Source organism: Poecilia formosa, unplaced genomic scaffold (assembly GCF_000485575.1).
Source record: "Poecilia formosa unplaced genomic scaffold, Poecilia_formosa-5.1.2 Scaffold131, whole genome shotgun sequence".
Classification (NCBI taxonomy): Eukaryota; Metazoa; Chordata; class Actinopteri; order Cyprinodontiformes; family Poeciliidae; genus Poecilia; species Poecilia formosa.
Genome location: NW_006800070.1, coordinates 603266 through 627276, shown reverse-complemented (window position 1 = coordinate 627276; position 24011 = coordinate 603266). Strand labels below are relative to the sequence as shown.

Sequence of the window (24011 nt, the reverse complement as noted above, 5' to 3'; positions counted from 1 at the left end):
TTTGCTTTTCATGTATAAACTTGTGGTCACAACAGCGACATACCAAAAAACAAGAAGGGTTTTTATACCACAGATAGAAATATCCATGATCTTTCCTCTGAGCCGCACTCGAGAAATCACCATGGAAACAATCAGTCTCTGATAAGGAGTTTAATCAATAGCAAATTAAATGTAAAATTAGAAGAATCTGGCAGATCTAAGTGACTGTTTCCAATTACATGAGCGAATCTAACATGAAAAAAAAAAACACTATTAGTGTAAGAGGGACAACAGAACAATCGGAAGCATATTTAGTTCACAGTGAACAGAAGGAAACCAGAGCAGAAGAGTTTGATGGAACAACACCAAACGAGATCACCCCTCTGTGGTCTGCTTCCTATTTTTCCTCATTGGTGCGTTACGTTAAAGCAGAGACATCAATGAGTGTTGGACAGGACAAGATCCTTTTTTTTGTTGTTGCTGTAAGTGGAGCAGAGCTGATGGTTGGAGAACGGGGGCCGTAGGTAGGTTCACAAAAGGATGTCATCTGGGAGGTATTTTTAGAGTGTGAGGCGCACTGTTAGTCGTCCGCCGGTGCAATCTGCCTGCAGGTTCCCAGCAATAATAACTGCTCTCATTCAGCACATTCACTCAGATTCATGCACCGCATGTGCAGAGGAGCAGGACTCACAAAAAAGAGATATGAATATCTATATATGATGAGAACATGTCTGCGTAATGTGATATTCAGGTTTTTGGATGGAAACACACTTTGATTGGCTTGAATATTCCATTAGTATTATCTCATGGGCTGGCAAAATTGGATAAGATTTAACAGGGTGGCACTATTTGGCAACATTTATTGTATGAAACAGCACTTACCTTTTTGTAGAGGAAGTGCTTTAGAGAGGATAAAAATCAAACAAAAACCAAGTATTGAGTACACAAAATTTAGAATACTTTTTAGAAGTTTGACATTTCTGTTTAAAATATCTTTTCTATTATTTATTTTCTGTAGTATTCTACCTTTTTGAGACACTGAATTTTGGGTTTTTATTATATGTAAACCATAATCATTTAAATTAAAAGAATTAAAGTTTTGAAATGTTTTACTCTAAGTGTAGTGAATGTGGTAATTTGTTAGCTGACACATAACTGCTACAATGATGTACTTATAAAGCACTATTAATTTTGATTGTTAGAATTGCTCCTTCATTTATTGGTATTAATTTGGTGGATTTATGTTTTTGTTGTCCACTTTGAATAATAGTGGCAGGCAAAAGAAGATGTTTGTTTAAACATTTTAAGAACAAGGTAATCACAACAAATATGTTTCGCTATCAGCTGACTCTGACGTCACTACCGCTACCGCGAAGGCGCACACCGGAAGTGACTTGTGGAATGGACACGGGTCGTTGGCTAGCTAGCAGCATGAGTGGAATCATGTTGTTTTTATTGGGGGGAGCGGGTCTCCGGTCCTGGACATGTCCTTTTCTCCTTCTCCTGACATTTTGGTCGTCGCTGCCAGCCTCGGCCAAGCCCGACAGCCTCAAGGAAGTGACGGACGGGGACTGGGAGAAGATAATGACCGGAGAATGGATGATTGAGTTGTCAGTGTCCCGCTAACAGGCTAACCAGCTAATTTTGCAGTTTCTGTTTTGAACAAAAACCCGAGTTCCCGCGTCAGCTAAACCAGCTTAAAATTAGTTTATGTCTTTCTTAATTTAGTCACACAACGCTACGAAAAAGTCACGCTTTCTAAGCAAATATTATATACTGCTAACCAGCTTTTTTGGGGGGGGGCGGGGGGACGCTAACTTGGGGGCTAATGATGTCGAGCAGCACGACGTGCACAATAAATTGAAAGCCTCTTAAACCTTTTCTCCCGCAGCTACGCACCCTGGTGTCCTGCATGCCAGCAGCTGCAGTCGGTGTGGAAAGAGTTCGCGGACTGGGGGGAAGACATGGGCATCAACGTCGCCAAGGTGGATGTGACGGAGCAGCCTGGTAAGCTGGACAACACTATTTAGCTCAGTCATACTGCGACTATCTGGTTTAATCTATCATCTGTAATGTGTTTTACTGGGATAGATCTAACACAAGCTAATGCATTAATGTGAGGTTGCAAAAAAAAAAAGGTCTTCCTGCTGACTCTCTTTCCTCTGTAAGGTCTGAGTGGGCGATTCATCATAACTTCACTTCCTACAATATACCAGTACGTATCTGCATGGTTTGTGGTTTCCATTGCTTCCGCTTTTGTGTTTGTCTTTTTTTCTTTTCTTCAGCAGTACCTAAAGATAATTGCTGCAAACATAGTTTCAATGTTGCATATACTCTGAGGTATATGTTAGAATCTCTATTATTATTTAAAAGAAAGAAACAAACTGTTATGAGTTATTTTTAACAGGTGATTGTCTGTTCATTTGTGGTCTCCATTTGGTGATGTTGCTTTTAGAAGTTAAATAAAAATAAGAGAGTTTTTAGAACATCCTGCTGTTGCAGAAACAGCTTTAAAGTGTAAAAATGTATTTTCTATTTGACTTTTGTGCCACAGAAACCGCTATTATAAACATTAGAAATAACACTAGTAAAATAAATAGAAATTAAAATGTTTTTGTTTTTTTATCAGGAGTTTGATAAAAAAAAAACCTGAGCTCCAGTTAATTTTGTCACAGATTGAGATTTTTATTTATTTATTTATTTATTTTTTCAGCTGCAAGGACGGCATTTTCCGCAAGTACCACGGCGCTCGTACCAAAGAAGACTTCCTCAGCTTTGTTGACGAACAGAAATGGAAAAACACGGAGCCCGTTTCTTCGTGGTTCGGGCCGTCCTCGTTCTTGTAAGTGGCTACAAAAAAAAAATATCTCCCATGAAAAACACGTTTGGGTCCTCCTGTGTTTTTGAAATCTCAGAAAACGTCAGCGGACGTTAACTCTATTCTCGGTGTCTTCTGGTGGGCTTGAAAAAGCAACACACAAACATGCAGATATTTTTTGTGACTGACTGACAGATCTGTGTCGAGTTACATGCTGCGTTCGCCTCCTCTTTTGACAGGATGAACTCGATGTCGGCTTTGTTCAAGCTCTCCATGTTCATCCGAGTAAGTAAATGACACACTTGTTGATTTTTGCAGACTGTATTTTGAGAGGATTGTGGCTCCTGGTGATTGGTGTGGAATAAATAGCGAATATGACAGCAGAAGATGGAATCATTTCCACCTTTTGTACTTAAAATAGTGTTTTCTTTTTCTTGTTCTAGGTGGGGCTCATTCCCCTTGATTGCACATTGTTCATCTTGTAAACCAGAGAGAGTTAAAACCCGTCCTAACTATTTTTAGTGCTAAGCGCCCACTGATATGAAATCAAACTTCCTGTTCAGTGTTGATAAATATTCAAATTACAACATCCACAGTTTAAAAATGACGTTGCTTTTCAAGCAAAATGTCTGCTGCTGAATACTAAAAATGAATGTGCTGCTCACATACTTTGTGTATCTTGAATATTCAGATCATGTCAAGGCCAAAAATAGGTGAGAATCGTGTTTTTTTGTTTCCCAGCGTTGCCATAACTACATGACGGAGCAGCTGGGGATTCCTGTTTGGGGTTCATATGTCATCTTTGGCCTGGTCACCTTGTTTGCTGGCCTGACGTTGGGTCTGGTGAGTACGGCTGTGTCACTCCAGGAGAAGCTACGGATCAAACATGCCGTGAATAATTTACATAATCTTAATACTTTTGTCGTTTCAGTTGCTAGTGTTCATCGCAGATTACGTCTTTCCTTCACGACGATTTTCCTCACCCGATTATTACCAGAGTGAGTTTTGCATTAATATTTGTATCATGCTGTGACTCGGACAAGTATTAATACTTCCTGAATAGCTTCAGATTTTGGTTTCAACCACAAACTCGAATGTATATATATTTTTAAGGATTTCAAGTGATAAATGATCAAATAATACGTAATTATGAAGAAGAAGGAAAAGGACCTGCTGAGCTTGGCGCTAGTGCAGTCCACCAGCACCCAACTGTGTTTTTCAGTCAAGTTTATTGATTTATATCACATTTCAGCAACCAAGGAGTTCAATGTATTTGGCATCATAAAAACACAAACATAAAAACCACATACTTTCTCACATACACGTGAGAAAAGGTTAAAACCTTTTGTCACATGCAGCGTTAGCTTGTAGCTAGCTCTTAGCCTCCCTGACGTTGCGTGTGCGTTTCTGCAGAGAAACAGTCAATGGAGCAGTCCCGACTAATCCAGAATCAGGACGAGGACCAGGAGGCTGACGGCGAGGAGGACGACGATGAGGAGGAGGAAGAAGACCAGGACGGGGCCTGGAGAAGGCAGAGGGAGTCTCCCGAGGGCCAGGGCTACCCCGACGAAGCCCTGAGGAAGAGAGCGGTGGCCAGCCGCGAGGAAGACGAGGAGGAAAGCTAGAGAGCCGGCGCCGGGATTCCCGTTCTTCGTTCGATAAGAGCACAGTGGAGTCAGCCGGAGATGGAGCAGCTGTGGTCCTGAGCGGCAGTATTAAGAAGAAGGGGTCCAAAATCTTCCCACCCCCAACCCAAGACGCACCCCACTGTACTCCCCTCCCTCCTCTGTTAAAAGCGGGAGACTTCTACCTCGGCTCTCTCCACCTGAGCAGCGGGCTCCAACTGGAACAACAACAAAAACGTTCCTCACACGTGTTTTTACGTGCGGCGTAGGTATGGAGTGCAGTACAGACGAATTTTGATTCGCTGTTTATGCTATGCATTGTTTTTCAAAAATAGTTTTGTTTTGTTTTTGCTTTGAATTCTAACAAGCTTTGGTCTGTAAATTTTACTCTACAAATGGGTCATTTTTTTCTGCACACACACCATTCAGCATTCTGCTGGTAGGCTAGTTTTAATCCTTAAAACGTCAAATCTATTTAGCTCCATCATAGCGACAAATGCTGATGTTTAAAATGGGAACAGCTTCACAGGTTAAGTTCAGTTCAAATTAAACCTCTGGATGATTAATGTGGATCTGGACTTTGGTGTGTGGCGAACTTCTTAAAGTAAACTAGATTTGACTTTATATGAATGCAGCAACGACCAAAGACGTTCAAAACTACAGTTTGAAGTCTGAGCAACTCACCGAACATCTGTGGCTGCAACTCCCTTCCCAGTTTACGACGTAATGCTTTACTGATTAAAGTTTCGCTTACCGTGTTCCGGTAAAGACAAAAATCGAGTAAAATAAAAAACTAAATCAAAAACCATGAAAGCAGCACTTGTGCAACTTAAAATGAACCACGTGCAATAAAATGTATTAAGCCTTGGATTAAAAAAACACACACACACACACACACACACAGGAGGTTATGAGGCAGGAACTCCTTTAATGTACAATGCTGAGTCGTCACACAAGTTTGAGCTGCAGTGTATATATTTTACTGAAATCTTCACCATAAGCACATTCAGACTTTTTTGGGGGGGAACAGGGAGATAAAAATATGTTATTCACTCCAAACGTAGTACATGGTGTGTGTGTTCGTACTGCTTGGACATGGATTATGTTGCAGTCATTTTCTGTTCCAGTGTATTCAGGTTTTTTTTGTTGTTGTTGTTTTTTGTTTTTTTGCTGTTTTTATGAATGTTTACTTTAGGAACCTCCTAAATGTGCTGCTGACCTGCGGTTGAGGCAGCAGCAGACTGTATGCATGCTGAAAGGCAATAAAAAGGACAAAGTGAGGGGGATGCCACGGGGGTTAGGATGGCTGTACACAGCGGAGAGACTTTGTCTACTTTAGTTGGGGTTTTTTAAAACCTTTCTCCAAAATTTCAAGCATCTGATTCAAAGCTACAAAAATCACTTCTTGCTAGAAAAAGTTGACCATTGTTTCACCTGCATTTTCATGTACTTCTCATTGTTTTTCTAGGGCTTGTGATGAACTTCACGGACTATTGACACACTTAAATATTTTTTTTATAATCTCCTTAAAAACGGATGCATTCATTTGGAAATCCCTCAATTTTTGTTTCCTGATCGCTATTTATGGCTTGTAGCATTTTCACTCTACTCCAGGCAGCTTCTGCTCTTCATTTCTTTGAATAAAAGTTTAACAATAAAAACTTGTTTTTTTTGTTTCTGTAAGCAGTTGATGTAGCTTATGTGTTTGTTTGATTGGGTTAATTATGAAAAACAGTTCATTACACAAAGACGTCCTTAGCTCCAGTTTGAATTGACATGTTGAAAAATGATTCGGTAATATGTAGGAAAAAGTCATAAGAAATGTTCAATTATCAAGTTTGGAGACTTAACTGGCACACTGTGGATACATTTAAAAGCTCCTTTTTGGTGACTTCAGTCCGTCTTGAATGACGCTTCAGACAAAACTATAGTCTGAAATACAAAAATTCTGCCAACATTGAGGAATACGTAATTTCTGCTCCAGTTCTGACCAGCATTTTTGCACCTTTTGTTTCTTTCTACATCTATGAAAGATCCCGTTTTTCCACACAATCACAAAGAAATATACTATTATTCCCCTAACCTTTTCATCATAATTTCAATTTTCCTGCATTGAGACCATCATCATCATCTTCAGTCCTCACTTGATATAGCAAATACTCACATTTCTGAAATTTAAACGACAAGAAAAGCCACCTTTTTATAATTTGAACTTCATTTTCAGCTTCATATTCTTCAGAATAATATTTGGGTTTTAAGTTAGGCTCTAAAACTACTTAACTGATGTAAAAATGTTTAAGTTAACTATACCAGATTGCAGTCATGCATTAAAAAAAAACATTTTTTTTAAATGATTAAAAATAGACCCTATATTTCAGGTCAGCAAGCAAAAAGACAATATTGTTAACAAAACACTGTAGGGTAAATCGTCGCCAGCAGATGTCACTCTTGCACTGCTTTTGAGCAGCGCGGAAAGCCACAGGAGGTTTTACCAGTAAAGGCAAATAAATTAACATGAGAAATTTGCATCGGTATGTGCGGTCATTGTGAAACTACGGTTCATATTTCCTCTTACTTGATCTCTCTCGGGGGCTTCCCAATTTCTCTGCAGAACCTCCTCCGCCCTCTTGTGCAAAGTTATTCCCTCTGGAATAGAAAAAGAAAATCCTGACGGTGGAGCTGATCTGTAATCAGCGCTGTAATTGCAGCTTGCGCGGCCTTCTGCACACGCTCCGTTTAGTGCGGGTTAAACTGTTACAGGAAGGGAAAGCAGGCGAAGGTGTTTGATGGGATTCCCCCGCTGCACTCCGCCAGCCTTTCTGCAGTTCCTGAGTGTTGCACAAAGCAGCTAGGTCTGGCCCGCACATGGAAAAAAAAAAAAAAAAAACAGCCATGCATTGGCAATGCCATCCACACGTGTTCTGTCGTGCGATGGTAACTGAAGGCAGATGGTGTTGCTGTTTGCTGGGTTGCTTTCTTTTTCTGTTCTTGTTCATTTAGCTCGCTTCAGTCCATTTAGTTTTCTTTCATCCTTGCTGTCATTTCCTCCAGATCTTCGCGTAAAGCGCCAGCTTGGCAGTAGTGGGGGAGAAAGGCATGCTGGGTACAATGGCGCAACTAAGCTGTGAGGTGACATGCAAGGAGAGGAATGTCACGGAGTTCATTGCCCGTGAAGTCTTAGCTGCAGAGAGCGGCATTGCGTGAGTCTTTTAAACTCTAATTTAGTGCAAATGAAGACAGAAGAGAAAATGAACAGTGACATGAATAGTTTTGTGGCTTCCATGTCATGAGATCTTGCAGATCCGTTGGAGACCCGTTTCTTGATTTATTCTCAGAACACGCCCAGAAGGAAAGGTTTTTTGACCCTTTGTTTCGGCCATCTGCTTGGAGAGGTTTTGGGTTTGTTTGAGTCTTCTGAAAGAGTTGACCTGGATTTAGATCCAGTGCTCATCTCCTCCAGTTGTCGGATTGTTAAATGTGGTTGCATGAATCCTGGGAATTGTCTTCATCGACCTCCAGTTCAATCTTTGCATTTGAAAATCACCAATGCAAATACACCAACCTGGAAAATAGTCCTTCTTAAGAGGAAATACTGGACCTAAATGGTTGGTTTACTAGCTTGTGTCAGTGGTCCTGTTCCCCAATCTATCTGGAGAGGCCGTTAACCAACAACCCGAAAAGTCTTGACTCTAAAACAAACTAAATCTCTGTAGATAGTTTCAAATAGGCATCGCTAATGCCAACATTTCTTTTTCACATTGGAACTTGAGGCCTGTAACAACACATTTGGTACTTTACCTTGGTTTCCTCCGTTTTTCTTGCATTTGAGATACCGCCGTCACAAAAACTTACCCGCCATTTCACTGGATGATGTGATTCAGGCCATCTTCAGACAGCTAGAAGTTACAGGAGCATAACCATTTTTGATGCTGTGGTACAAACGAGACTCTGACGCTGAACCGTAAAGGCTTATTCCACTCTTGGTGGAGTGGCGCCTGGTTGTACCTGCAGTGTCTGACATCGTGATAGAAAATCTGGCTTTCTCTCCATCTGGAGAGGAGTGTTCTTCTGTAGCAGCATTCACTGTTTAAAACCAGGACAGCAGGGAATGCGGTGAGACTTGAGCAAAGGCAGTGGGGGGAGTTATTGGCGTATAAATTCTCTCAAAGACATCTGGCGCAGTAAGGTAGACCCAGACCTTTAGGGCGGAGTAACGACTCTCCTGCTGATCGGACAGACTGACGTTATTGCCGAACTCAACAATCGTAACTTTGAGTGGTAGCATAGCTGTAGTCCAGTGAGATCAATACAGCAGAATACCAGAGAACAACAGTCTTGTGTGACTGTGCGACTGTGTAATATCCATTGATATCTCACGCATGGAAACATTTTCAGGTTTTGACCCCAACTGGGTCAACTTGTCTAGCTGTTTGCCTTCCACCAACCAGGGTTTTTTTTTACATCTGTCACCTACAGGTTCTGTACTACCTTCAAAAACCGAATGTGAGTTGGCTCAACTCATTTTTATAGAAGTCTGTTTTTCTAACAATGTGGAAGCTACTAACTAAAGTTGTTCCGTGAAGACGTTATTGATAATTCGCCACATTACTTGGGTGAAGACTCAACAACAGTTGTTCAGTTTGGGATTTTCTTTATGCATCGTCAGTGACGGCGACCTTGTTCGAACCCGATTTTCCCAATTCAGCTGATTCATTGTGCGAATTGCATTAGCAGACACATTTTGTGTCCAATCTTTTATTGATAATGGGATTCCAATTAAGCAAGTGAGTTAAAGCTATAATCTCACCAGGCAAAGGGTTGGCAGCCAACCTCTGGAGTTTTATGTGGTGAGAGGGTGGAGCTTTTCTCCAACATGCAGCACGAGGAGGAAGCATTTGAGGATCCAGCTTTATTTATGAATTGAAATACACGGGCCTGCTGCCAGAGTAGACTTTTTGCTTGACCACAAAAATCCATGAGAAAAATTCAGTTATATGATCCAGCTTCTCTCTCTCTCTCTCTCTTTCTGGAAGACTGGACGCCAGCGAGGTGGGAGTGCGAACGTTCAACAAGGCCGCGCTTGTTCTCCGAGCTGCCGTGTCCCCTGCGTGTCCTCTGTGTGGTACATTGAGACCCAGAAGGAAGGTGCAGAGACAGATTCCTCTGTTTGGGCGATGATTTAATGGTCAGACTGAAATGTTGGTGTTTTGTGTTTTTTTTCCTAGAAACCAAAACAATAAAACAAGCTGAAGAATCTGGACCAATAGAGCTAAGAGTGATTGTTTGTTTTTTCCCAGCTTTCCTATTGTAAAATGTGTTCAGCTCATCGCTATGACCGGCTAAGAAGGGAAACAAAAAGTCACATCCCACCGACTGCCACTGAAATTTATTCTACTGTCATAAATCAGAAGATATATACCTAGAAATATAGACTTTGGGTGTAAACAAACTAGAGATGCAACAATCAGAATTTTGTGACAGATTCCTGAGCTGTGGTTTCTGTATAGACTGGTTGCTCTACAAACTGTTTATGAGAAAAGCATGAAAACATTTCTGTCTTTCTGTCATTAGTGGTTGTTGGTTATTTACATTAAGAGCAGAGGTGATATTACACCCCCAAAACAGGGTTTTAATGTTTCAGTACAAGAGAAAATAGATCCAAGAGTTGACGTGTGAAACTGGCTCGGCGTCTTACTAACGATTAGCACAGTTAGCAAACCTAGCATTACTGAATCCATAACAGAGAATGCCTGAAAGATAAAACTGAGCAAATCCTGACTTCCTGTTTTTTGCTCAAAATGTCCCACTCTCTGGGTTGCTGTGGTGGCGCAGTGGCAAAGCATGACCCACAAATTGAAGCCTTTGTCCTTGTGCCGGTGGTCACAGGTTCGATTCCAGGCCTGGCAACATTTGCTGAATGTCTTCTGTCTCTCATTACACTCTTTCCTGTCAGACTACTTTCAAATAAAAGCTACTAGTCCCAACAAAACCTACTCTCTCTGCTGTAGTGAATATGTAGACATCTGCAGCATCTAAGGCTGTTGCTGCTTGAGTTTCCCACCAGCAGGGCTGATGCAGAACAAGCTGGAAAGAGTCCCACTCCAGTTACCAGGCAACTTCTCAGTTTATCGCTTAAACGGAAATGATGAGAAAGGGTTATCATGAATCTCTTCAACCCAAAGAGAATGTAAGACTGTGATACGCATCTAAACTCAAATAGTCCACTGTAAGCCTCACTGCCCAACCAAACTAATAAAAGCAAGGCTCATTTTGCATTATGGCTACATCCATAAACACTCAGGTTGTGTCACCTATAATTATTGTGGCTCCGACAACACAGGCAGATCCCACACTGCAGCTGTACATTGATTACTGCTCACATTCTCCTGAGCATTAGCAGTACGCGTACAACCAGCCATTTTGAACAGGTAATAAATCCTCACAAACAACCACCAGATGCCGCGGCGAGGCAGCGGGACCTGATTCGCAGCCTCTGTGGTTTTGTGTGAGCTGAGCAGACTTCAGCCCGATAACGACTGTGGTGCAGCCGGAAAAACTCGTAAAGACTCCATCCAGCTGCCAGTCGCTTTAAGGAAACCTGACGAAACGGCAACCAAAACATTTTCTGGAAGGCAGTGAAATAATTATAGCCACACGTCATGTAAAAACAGGAAACGAGATCCTTAAATGGATGATTCGCTACGTCTGTCCAAAGCACAGATATAGTAAATGATCTTTAAATTTATTTTATTTTTTTTTAAAGTCAACAGGAATTTGTTGATTATATGTAGCAACTTATTAGCAACAAAAAAAAATGGATTCAGCACTTTTCCTAAAGGAAACGCAGGAAACAATAATTTAACCGAAATTTGGTTGCTCCAAATAGTATGATTATATCTTAAAGAGACTTTTAAGGGCCAAACAACCTGTTGTAAGAAATGTAACCGCACTCAGGATTGTAGAGTGTTTTTTTTATTTAGTGTAATTTTTTTTGAAAGCTACATTATTTAGCACCATGCAGTTAAACCCTCACAAGTAAAACATGAACTGAATATATGGGGGGAAAAAACAAGACAAACGATTACAGTGGTGTTTGATCATTTAAGATTGGCTACTTTGGTGATGTAGCTGTTGGAAGGGACTTGCTAACGAGAACCAGAGTGGCAACGCTGGTCAGAATCAGAGCAGAAGTGGTATTTATCTGGCTATTGTGACCATTGTTGTGTGTCATTTGCTGATGCTGCGTGGTTAATTACAAACGTAGTGTGTTTAAATCCCTGGGCATGGTACCGGTTTATTAGGTATCCAGGTTAGGATTCTCAGACATTTCTCCTGACTTCCTCCTCCTCCATGAATAAACAGACACACAAATAATCAGTTCATGAAGTAAAATCCAACCATGGAGGCTTTCCTGTCAGTATTTTAATCTTGAGTGGATATTATGTTGTGTATGGACACCTTGAGTTTGGTGTTTCAAATCTAACCTCATTTATCTTTTTTTTTTTAAACAAAACTTTTATAACAGTTTTTCTTGTATGCTTTTTCTTTATGTGTTCCTCAATCTGCTACATCTAATATACTAAATATATGTAGTATAAGGTGGAAACGCATATTTTTGATAAGCACATTCAGGTAAATATGATTTTTATGAACCACGTTCAGCTTCATCTCAGGGTAATCTATGATGGGTTTATTTGACACGTGGAACATAAAATCTGATTACTTAGTGATTAAATGTTTTTCCTCCCTCAGCCCACCCATGTTCACATCTATAACCAGAGCATGTCACTTCTCTCCAGGCCAGAAAATTACACGGTGGCTTGAGTAAAAATAAAGCGACACAAAGCTGCGTTGTTTCGTCTCAGTTTTCAGGAAAATGTGGTAAAAGCGGGAGGAGGAATAAAACAAACAAAAAAAAAACATCCCTTGTCTTTGTCTGTATGCAAGGATCATTGTTTCACGGCAGGATACTGAAATAGCAGCAGAGCCTCTCTGCAGCGTAAACACAGGAAACATTCGGACTGGGTTTTCAGTGTCTTGGTACGTCCACACCGCAGCAGGAGGAAGACGCGTTGAGGTGCATTTGGATCATAAACAATGTCGTAGAAAACGGTACGAGTTGGAAAACGTTTTCGCTCCGTCTTATTGTCTGGACAGAAAACGTCTTTCGTCTGGTGGTTTGAGTTGGTGTTAGTCTTTGTGTTAGCCGAGAAGTTTAAAGCAAACTCGCGGAGCGGCGCAGCTGTTCCCATCAGGGTTTGTTGTTGTGTCATCTGACGCGAAGCTCACATCTGGTCCTGCTGGACTGTCAAAAACTGCCTAAACCAACACAGAAACCACTCCCAGGCCTGTTCAAATATTATCACGAGTCAGGAGAATCGGTGAAATGCGACTGAGTCTGGAAGTGTGTGTGTGTGTGTGTGTGTGTGTGTGTATGTCTTTAGACATCTGCATTCCTCTTTTTTTCTCTCTCTCTAAATCTCTAAAACAGCCTCAGGACAAAAGGACGGCATGAGGGCTGGGCTGCTCCTTACGTCTGTGACCGACCGACTGGTAGATCAGTTTGGAGCTTTATGCTACACAAAGGCCTCAGATGTTGGTGAGCAAACAGCATCGTGAAGACAAAGAAACACGGCAGGCGGGTCAGGGAGAGAACTATAGGGAGAAGTTTACAGAAGGTTTAGTTTATAAACCGATGTCCTAATGTTTACCACCACCTAGCAAAACACAGTTCAGAAATGAAAACGCCGAGAAGGAGACGACTGCAGAGCTAGCTGTCGCGGAACTTGTGTCTTTTGAGGAGCTGCAGAGAGCCACGTCTCAGGTGCAACAATCTGTTGACATCTTTCGGCAAACATGGCAAACACTTGTGAATACATATTTGCCCCAGAAAGAAACATGGTGGTGGCACCGTCATGGTGTAGAGATGCTTTTCTTAAGCGAGAAGGTCGTGAAACCCGGTAAGAGTTGACGGGAACAGAGGGCAAATCCCAGGAGATGTCGAAGGCTGCGACAGTCGGCTGTTTTAGATTAAATTCTATTCGCATGTAAAAGCGGCCCAGTCAAAGCCCAGACCTGAAATCCATTTGAGAATCTGTGGAAAGTCTGGTAAGTTGTTGTTTCAAATTACAACGGGCAATCGCTTCACAATCACTATCACAAGGCTGGTTAGCATAGCAAACGATGACGGGAGATGAACAGTTTTCCTGGAGCGGTGAGTTGTTTCCACCATTACCACATTCAGCAACACGTACATGAGAATGATTGACAGCACTAAGTCCCTCTCCCCTGACTCTGATTGGTTGTTTTCGGTCGGGAACTATGCATTTCTTCAGCTACTGGAGCTACTGTAAGCACAAAAATGTGTTATCATGCCAATCAATGTCATAGAGTCAATGAATTTTTAATGTGACTCAAACAAAACCCAAATCAGTTCCTCCTGGTCTCCATCTAGCTACTAGAGTGTAAACACAACAAGGCTGCCATTAAGAAGATTTAGCAATCGTTCTTCCCTTCAGCCTCAACTTCCTGTTTATATTCCAAATAAAGTGTCAGGGAAAAATAAAAAAGAAGTTTCACCCCTGTGCCTTCGTGAGGATCTGCAGCTTTTCTGGAGGAGAGAAAAGCTATTTCTGACGCCCTCGCAGGCGAGAGATGCCTCCATCACCGCGAGGTAATTATGGGTTCAATGCTGCAAGGACAAAAACAAAATCCCCGACCTCTGTCAGCAGCCGTCACTGAGTCTCGGAGACGGAGGCCTTTTAATTGCAGGGCTCCCGTGTTTGTCAACATGTATTTTAAGCAGCAGGCTCAGGAATAATGCAGGGGTTTACGGGAGCCAGAGCAACACAGAGGTCATTGACCTCCTCCTCGGCCGCTCGGGTCTTCGACACAGCGATGCGGCAGAATCAGAACGTCTGAGGTTAGATGAGAGAATTGATCGGCTTCACGCAGATTTCAATACGGACTATGTGGCATTCGAGGTCGGGTCATCGATTGCCGTCGCTTGACTTACCGCCGGTGTCTGAACTGGTTGGAAGTGTCAACTCTTTCCCGTAGTCTCCAGCGTCAGGGAAACTACGGGACGAAAAAGTATTGAATAAAGAGAACCGGGTGCAAGTGAAAAACTCGATTTGGGCGTCCTTCTCTCCTTCTCTCTCTCTCTCCAGCCTTTTTCTACATAAACTTAGCACAAAAAACTGACTGAGGAGGCTTGTGGTCACCTGCTTGGTCACGTACTGATGTTGGACAGCAACCAGCATTTATCTTCAGTCAGTGAAGTCAAGTGGTTTCGTTCCTGTTTATGGCGCGAACGGTTCTTCCAAACTGAACCCACATGTGTTCAGTAGGTTTGAGGTCAGGACTGTGTTGCTAGCACCACATCAGGCTACCTGACTGCTAAAGCTTTTTAAGTGGCTGTCTAGTTTCTAGATGAAACACTAAGTGTGCTTAAATATTATGTTATCAATAAAATCGGTGCAGTTTTTATCTGCTTACTGCCAAATTATATCAACCAATCCCTCCAGTTTCTTGAGAATTATCGTGCAAATTCACACAAAATCACCCCAAACTTTTTTGTACTAATACATAATAGAGAGTTTATTGCAGATTTTTCTCAAAAATAGTCAAAAATCTTTTTACTTGTACTAAACAGCTGCCTCGGCCTTCATTAATGTCAGATTATAGTCCGTGATCTACACAGCGAGTAATAAAAAGTCACATTTACCGTCATAAATGAGCGCAAATATTGCAAATATAACCAAATCCCCCATGGTTCTGTCCAGGAAACACGCTGAAACTTCTTGCTGTTGTGTAGACAGACTGTGGAAAAAGGAGGCAAAAGCCCAGAGCCAGAAGAAATCTGAACAGAGGAGAAGCTACATTTCCATGCAAATGGAGCTACATAGTATGATAATATCATTTTCAAATAGTAAGTTTTGTGCATTTTTGAGTGGGGAAACTTCAGCGTTGGACGAGCGTGACGCAGTCAGATCCAACGCTGACCTTCGGAGCAGACGATTCCGGACGCAGCTTAAGTTTAGCTGATCTAGAAGGAAATTCTGGTGTCTTAAAGTTAGTCCTCGTGGACCTGATTCTGCCACGTTTTAGACGTTTCCCCGGTTCAACGCACATAAATTTAATAACAGCCTCTGCAAACAGTTGAATCAGCGGTTTTTGTTTTTTTTTCAGTGCAGGAACTCATCTAAGGCGTTCAGAATATACCGGACCGGAGTGGAGAATCCCTCTGTGTTGATGTTCACAGCCGTCCCCACTTCAAAGCTTTTTTGCCCACAGAAGTTATGAAACGTGACACCGGGACTCGGGTCGTCGCTAAAAGGCGCCGATGACAGGGATTTGACTGTGCAAGCACATCAGACGGGTCCAGCTTGATCAGCTTGTGAAGTCCAAACTCTCTGGTTTAAACGGTTCTTAAGAAAGAAAGGCCGGCCGCAGCTGGACAGGGTGGGCCTAACGCTTCCTTTTGTCTTTAAAGGTTTTGTGAAAACACGGCAAAGCCGGAGAATTTCTCTGCTTTTTACTATTTACCGCAGGGGATGTCCAAAGTGTGGCGCAAGGGCCATTTGCCGCCCCTTTGCTGTTTCCGTGCGGCCCATCCAGAACAGGTGCTTGATGCAGATGGAGGCTTTTTTTTTTTCTTTCAATAGAAGAGAAGTTTTACCGACAGATTAAGATGTTCTACAGTGGAAAATATTATTTATCAACTGCCTTGTCTGAGAACCCAAATCTGCTCACATTTAATTTATTCAGCCTCGCTTCATACAGCTTCTACAGCGTTTTTCCTTTAAACAAAGAGTGATGCAAATCTAGTTCTTACTGCTGAGAAAACACTGGATTGTTATCTTCATTTTTTTCTGTCCGAACCCAAAAGAATTTGCAAACCGTACACGTTTTTCTTAAAAACAATCTACAATCTACTTTGTATTGGGACCACAATAAAAAGAAAAATCTAAAAGTAAAATAACCAGAATAGTCAAAAATGATGAGTCATGATATGACGACAATGAAATCGTAAAAGACAAAAGTCGTTTTATTACGACAATGAAGTCATAATAATATGACAATAAAGTCGTAAGATGACTTTACTCTTGCATTATTTTGTCTTTATTATCCTAATATTCTCTTAATTTTATAACTTTAGTCTCATTTTTTTTTTTTTTAGCGTGGCTAATACTCTATCATAAGCTTCCCTTTTCTACAAAAAAAAATCATTAAAACATCTGACTTCCTTCCTTGATTAATCAGATATTGTATGCTTAGCTTATTGTTCAGTAGTGGAAAAAAAAAAAATTATTTAGTGGGTTGAGAAATATTTCTGGCCCGCGTGACAAAAAGTTTGAACACCGCTGGTTTACCGATTTGCTTTGAAAACCAACTTGTTATAAATTTTGAGGGATCCTTTGAACGCCTGCAGACATAGGCAGCTGGCCTGATGCCTGACCTAAAAAGAGAGATTTTCACAGGTGCCAGAATTCCTGAACTCCCACTGGGGGGAAACTCCAGGCCGTCTGGACTCCGGCATTCCTCCTGCCGCATGTGGATGATTCATTTCTCCGACCCATCGGGTCCCGGCTTGATGCTCTTAAATCCCAGCACTGACTCCACGGCAGCAGCTCAGGTCACCCAGCGGGGTGAGAGGTCGACTCTGAAGCAGCTGAGGTCGAGGAAGTTTGCACCTCCACGACAAAAGACCGTCTCCTTGAAGGATTTCCCTCCGTCTGACTGAAAGATCTGCTGAAAGACTTACACACTCACAGCATATTGATGACAGTCGGCAGTCATTTTGTTGTTCAGGCTGGTCTGAATGAAAGGAAACATTAGTGGATCTGAAGGCTGTTTAGCTAATCACCTGAAGTTGGAATTTGTTTTAAAAAAAACTGCAAAAATCAAGACTGATGGATCTAAAAACTCATTTATCAATGAATTTTTAACATAGACAGATTTTTAGCTCTCTGACTTTTAGCAGAGAGCTCAAAATCAACTTAAATACAATTATTTTATTGTTTATTTTGTCTTCCATGTTTCTGATAAAATCGTATGGAGCGAACAAGACTCAAGTCTATTGTTGCCTGTTAAAGGTAGAAAGTTGAGCTGTTGACGTAAACGAGTTAACAAATATGATTAATCTAACGTGTTAATATTAGGTAATGTAGATTAATTGCATTGTGACCAAACCAACCTCTCTCTTGTTCAGTGTTGCCACCTGTACAATAATTATATTTGTACAATAATGTTGCCCTCGGTACGACACACGATCAACAATCCCAAAAAAGCGCAAATATACAATAATTTGACCATTCCGTAAATGCGTGGTGTCTGTCGGAGTTTTTTGTGAACCCAGAAGGCATCTATTTCCGGAAACAAAAGCTCGATTGGCTGGAGTTTCCAGCCAATGGAATTTCCAGGTAATCGAGCTACGAGTGACGTACATGCGTTTGCCTCAGAACAACGGCCGTGATTGGCTGAATAGTCCGCATGAGTGACGAAGAGGAAAAAAAGGGGAAAAGACACGAACGCTTTAGTCTAACGCAACTGTGGGGCTGCTGACGAATCCATTCCGTACTGACGCCACAAAGCTGTGAGTGCCTGTGACTATAGCGCATCAATAGACTTGTTAGTTTAGTCATGTCGGATATACGACAATTTCCCTCAAAATACGATAATTTTATGTCTCTTCTCTGGTACGATAATCCTACATTTCTCACCTGGCAACACTGCTCCCATTGAGGGTTGCTTAGCTCGAAGTTACGCGCTCTCGTACTGCGTGCAATAATGCAGAGTCACAAATGCGAGTAAAAATGTCGACGTTTCTTCTGTACCAGATTAATCAAAAAGGTAGCTATATTTTCACATTTTTGGCGTGATCACAATGTCTAAAATAATTCTTATTATTTTAGCTGCAACGCTTGTTAAAAATTCAAAATATAGCATTTTATTTAACTTTGTTTAATTTTAAAACATTTTCATAAATAGTTATATATAAAATATAACTAAAATAAAATAAAATAATTAATAAATAAAATAAATAAAATAATTTATCTGCGAAGATAAATTAAATTTATTTACACACTTAAATTTATATTTAAATATAAAATTAATTTATATTTAATTTTAAAACATTTTCACCAAAACAAAACAAAAAAAGATCAGAAAATACCATACTTTCATCTCCAAAGTACCCCAACAAAACCATCTTCAAGGTTGAATTTTTTTTTTTTTTCATATTTTTCTATGTCCAGGCCTAACAGGAATAAGCATCTTGACTTTGGAACTATAAATACTCTTATATTAAACACTGGGAAACAGCCAACTTAAATGTTTATAGTGATAATTTAGCATAAAATATTGAAACTTGCATGAAAAAAAAAACAACCCACATGACGTTTTAAAAAAAAACATGTTTTAAATGCCTTGCGCCCTTTAACCTGCCCGCATAAAGACACCCTGTCTGCGTCAGCTCCCATCAGAGTTCCTCACCACACAAGGACAGAAGCTTTTCGCCCTCGCCGGGTCAATGTTTGGGGGACGCCAGGGCAGATTGCGTTGCCAGGATTTCACGCTCCACATGGAGACGCATTCCTACAGCTTAGACTCAGCCCTTAAAATGCAGGACAGGCCATAACCTGTTCGCATCCCCGGCCCCCACTCCCTGCACATTCACACTCACTTGCATGTTTTCCTCCAAAATAGGTCACACCGAAGTGGCTTTTGTTCACACAGAAATGAAATTGCTCGTAAATCCTTTTCACTTGCATGGAGATTACTATGGACACAGAAGTCATCTTACAGGAATTTCTTCTATTGAGCTAAAAGCCGGTAACCACCAAATAAACCATATCTCAAACTCTGCTGAGTCAGGTTATTGAAGGGGATCGCATTTCAATATTTGTGTGGATGTCTGGTCTCTTAAAGGTGCAGGCGCGCAGAACCCAAGTTCAGGTTAAGCCGCTAAAAAGATGCAGTGGTCCATGTTGCAGCACTTGGATGACAAGCCAACAGATTGCTCTATTATGCTAAAATTCATGGTTTGCGTGCTCGTGCAGCAAAAACAGAAAATGTGACCGTTTTTTTTTTGTTTTTTGTGCACAGTCTAGTGCAAACACCTACAGTTAAAGTAATACAAAACGAACTTACAAGCAGCTTTTCAGCGAGATAGCATATTTGCTTTAAGTCAGTAATTCCTTAATATTTTACACATATCAACGGGATTGTTTCATTGGTGGATTATTTCACTTATATTCCTCATGTTTCATTTTCCCCAAGATACTGTTGCAGCAACCAGTGTGACTAAAGATGAGCATATAGGTGAGTTTTTCTAGATCTCACTGGAACATTAGTTATTTAATCCTAAACATGTTCTCCAGGTGTTAGAAGGCCGACTTTGTAGCCGACTTTATGTGACTCTGAAAGTTCAGGTCAGAATCCATCACCACACAAACATGTCAGGGCCGATCGCTGGTTTCTCATTGTAATATCCGAAGAAATGTGCCGATTCTGGATCGTTCCTCGTGGGGCCTTTTCCATGCGTTGGAGTGGCCCAGTCAAAGCTCAGACCTTAATCTAGTTCACAATCTGTGGTAAAATGTTCCTTGCTCAATCTGACTGTTGTCCAGCCGTTTTATATGGAAGAAAGGGGGCAACGACTTCACCGGAGCCGTTGCTTCTCGCGTCGTAACTCAAACCCTTCTCGGGACGAAGGCGCTCGCTGGCTCCTTCCACGTGTTTACAGCAGCTTCCCTGCATTTCCACATGAAACGACGAGCGAGGGGGAATTCCATCTGCTCTGGTTCGTTTTTTTCAAAGACGGCCGATTGAAACACATCGTCTAACTTTAGTAGTCGGTTATTTTTTTGGGGGTAGCGGGGGAGGAAGGAATCTGGTTCTCAGCGGGCGATCCAGAACCTATTAAAGCCACAGCGTGCACACAAGACATGCGTGAGATGTTTGGATGCCAAATGACTTTTTTTTGTTATTTTCGTTGTTCCCCGGTTCGAGCCAGCGCCCTGGAATGATAATAGAGGGGGCCTTTGAAGAACCCAGACAGTTTGGGTTTTGAACTTGGGGGGGGCTGTAGGGGTTGAGGGGCCTTTATTGCAGCGCAGTGGGATTTGTTCACAGCTAATTATTTTGAATCAAAATTGCCTTTGGGCGCATTAGCTCCAAGACGCCGACAGACCAAATGGCTCTGTGGCGTAGCAGACAAATCGGTCCATCTTGATGTGGGTTGGTGTTCTGATTCAGTCCCAGCCCAACTCCTGATGCCACGGTATGAACTGTGGAGTTTTCTGACTTTACTGTAGAACGGGGAACTCGTACGGGGACAAGAAAGGGACGTTAAAGGCTGAAAAGCTTCTGTTTGTCTTGCCTGTCAGTCTACTTTCCCCAACTGACTATAAAAATGAAACCTGTTTTCCATCCGCTTTGTTTTTTTTGTTTGAAACTCCAAAGACTTTTTATGCCCATCAAAACATTTCCCTCCCCCCCAAAAAAACAACCAAAGATAAATGTAAACATGCTCACATTTTGACTGTAACAATCACAGACTTTGATCTGTTTTCTTGGGATTTTATGTGATAGACCAACACAAAGTTTTGCTTTTTTTTCTTTTCTTTGAAGTGGAATGGGTAAGATACACTATTTATTTTTTTTTCTTCACACAATTAAAATCTAAACAGTATGGCGTCCATTTTTCCAAGCATTTTGGAAAAATGCTTGGAAAAGCATTTTTGCATATGCTTTTACCACACATTGTGAACTAGATTAAGGTCTGAGCTTTGACTGGGCCACTCCAACGCATGGAAAAGGCCCCACGAGGAACGATCCAGAATCGGCACATTTCTTCGGATATTACAACAAGAAACCAGCGATCGGCCCTGAAATGTGTGTGTGGTGATGGACTCTGACCTGAACTTTCAGAGTCACATAAAGTCAGCTACAAAGCCGGCCTTCTAACACCTGGAGAACATGTTTAGGATTAAATAACTAATGTTCCAGTGAGATCTAGAAAAACTCACCTATATGCTCATAATGGAAATGCATATTTCCATTATGTTTAGGTCTGAACTTTCTAACACATGCCTTAATCTAATCCTTTTATGGATTTAAAGTTTTTACTTGTTATACATAAAAAAAAAAAAGAAGCAAATGATAGACCGACTTTGTGTCGGTCTATCAAAAACCTTTTTTTTTTCTAATGCTAGGCACCGAATGTATTTAAAGCAGTTCTGTGTGAACCATCAAGTTTTGGAGAGCTAATTCTTAAAGGGGCAGAATCATGTAAAATCGACTTTTCTTAGCTTTACATCATGTTCTAATGTTATTCTGTCATCAAAAACATAACTGGAGTTGATGCCTTGATTCTTTCATGAATGGTCCTTTAATCTCCATGGCAACCATTCAGCTGTGCAAAACGCCTGGGTGGACCTAGTCCCACCTTCCAGACGTAGCTCCTCCTCAGAGCTGCAGCTTCTAGGCTTGCGGCACACAGAGCAGCGCTCCCACTCAGCTCCTTCAGACTAGCCAGCAACAATCAGCAAACACCTGTTTCAACTGCACAACTCCTGAGCTCATTATAGGAGCTACTTCTCAGTGAAATGTTGGTTACAAACGATATAGGGCTGATAGAGTAGCCGTGTTGTGATGACTTCCTGGAGGTGGAGTTTCAGAAACAGCAGGAGCTTCTTAAAGAGACAGAGGCCCAATTTCAAGGCGTTATTCTACACAGGAAATTTCTTTTAAGTCATATTTAATATGTGTGGCGTTTTTATAAAAAAACTGAAGTTACTCGATTGTGTTATTAAATAGCACTATGTGCCTGGAAAACACATAACACTGCCCCTTTAATCTTTTCTGTGTGATGACAGAGCACAAGCGTCTTTAGCGCTACACAGCGCACCTCAAACACTAATAATTACCTTCACTTTAAGGCTTTAGAGATTGTCTGTGGGTTTGGAGGATGGGATCTGACCCGCGGAGAGAGCTGCACATGCACTCGACATCAGCATGTGAGCAGGCCGAACTCCAGCCCTCTGGTTGTGTAACATCAGGCTGTGGCTAGCCTCCGTTTAGATGGAATGGACGTGGTTACCTTCCAAAAGAAAAGGGGTGGATCTGGCCAAGCCCTCAGAACGAATGGATGCTCGCTTTAGTTCCAAACTTTGATAAAACAAGCCAGATCCCACCCACACATGAGGGAACATTTATTATTTATTTATTTATTTATTTTGCATCATCAAATAATGCGAGCCCTGAACCCATGATGCCTGTCAGATGAATAAATGATGTAGTGGAATGTGAAAATCTGTTGTTTTCAGTGAAAATAGACACAGGCCACAGAGACTAATCTCACTAAGTTGTTGGCTCTGTAAACTTTCCTCTGTCCAAGTTTTGAATTACAACAAAAGCACGTTTCTTTTGCCAAGACAGCCATCAAGGTTTTCAGTTTAGGATTTATGGACTGCCATTAATGCCCAGACTCACAGTCGTAAGAAATAGCGAGGGCCTTGTTGTCTGTGTACTAATACCGTTATGTAAGATGAAATGAATTTCCCCTCCAAAGAGAATTTGTCTTGCCCTCCAAAAATGATGGTTTGTGGCTTCGCAGCTCCGTTTTGGAGCATAACTAATTCAATCACATTTAGAGGAACATTTCGAAACCGAGGACCACCAGAAAGGTGAAAACTCGTTTTTCTGAGGTTACCTTTCACCTTGAGGACAAGATATAAGTTACTTATGTTGCTTTGAAGGAATTTTCATCCACTCTTGTTTCTTCTGTAAGTGTTTTAATTCAATCACTCCAGTTGGTTTTCGGTTGTTGAGTCTTTCAGAAAGAATGTCATAACCCAAGTGAACGTCGTCTAATCTAATGAAACCCACAGCTTTCTTATTGCAAGATTGCTACTCTTCTCAATAAGCCGCAGTTGCACAAATTATTTACGAAGAACTCAGGCGTTGCTGATAGATGGCTCCACCTGAAGACTGATGGCGAATCCATAACGACAGTGGTCCCCAACCTTTTTATTACCACGGACCGGTCACAACTTGGAAATTTTGCTGCGGCCCGGGAAGGTAAGGTCGCAGAGGTCGTGCTAGACTATTTTGTTCTTCGTCATTTTGACCGACAGGATTTTAAATAATCGGTCATGTTGTATTTTTACCCGTCAAATTACAATCACATTAAAATCGGTCATTTAGCCACATTTTTATGCGGTTTAGTTAATATTCACCCAGTTGAACGTGAATCCAGATCCCATCACACATTAAGCAGATAAATGCATCTAACTTTTTCTCCGTAGTGACAAAAACCACTGACTGTGGCCCCAATAACTTATAATAAATTAAACGACTTCACTTAAATTACCAGCACTTCACCTGCTGGGGTCTGAACTCACAGCTTCACAAATTCCTCCTGGTTCGCATCTGCAGAGAAATCTGCGCTGGTTCATTGGGCAGTTGGATCAGCCTGATCCAAACTGATCCATTGAACTTTTTGTTTTTTACCCTGTGCGGTCCGGGGGTGCGATGATTTTTTATTTATTTTTTGCTTGGTTTCACTTCCCCGACCGGTACAG

General features: G+C 41.4%; 1 protein-coding gene across 1 annotated transcript; it reads left to right on the top strand.

Moving 5' to 3' along the window:
• The first annotated feature begins 1354 nt into the window (after positions 1-1354).
• tmx1 (thioredoxin-related transmembrane protein 1) lies at positions 1355-5294 on the top strand. The gene is made up of 8 exons (XM_007561843.2): positions 1355-1589; positions 1871-1986; positions 2149-2194; positions 2693-2821; positions 3037-3082; positions 3539-3640; positions 3729-3795; positions 4211-5294. Exons 1-8 carry the CDS (start codon positions 1381-1383, stop codon positions 4420-4422), a joined length of 927 nt encoding a protein of 308 aa, XP_007561905.1. The 5' UTR covers positions 1355-1380; the 3' UTR covers positions 4423-5294.
• The last annotated feature ends 18717 nt before the right edge of the window (positions 5295-24011 follow it).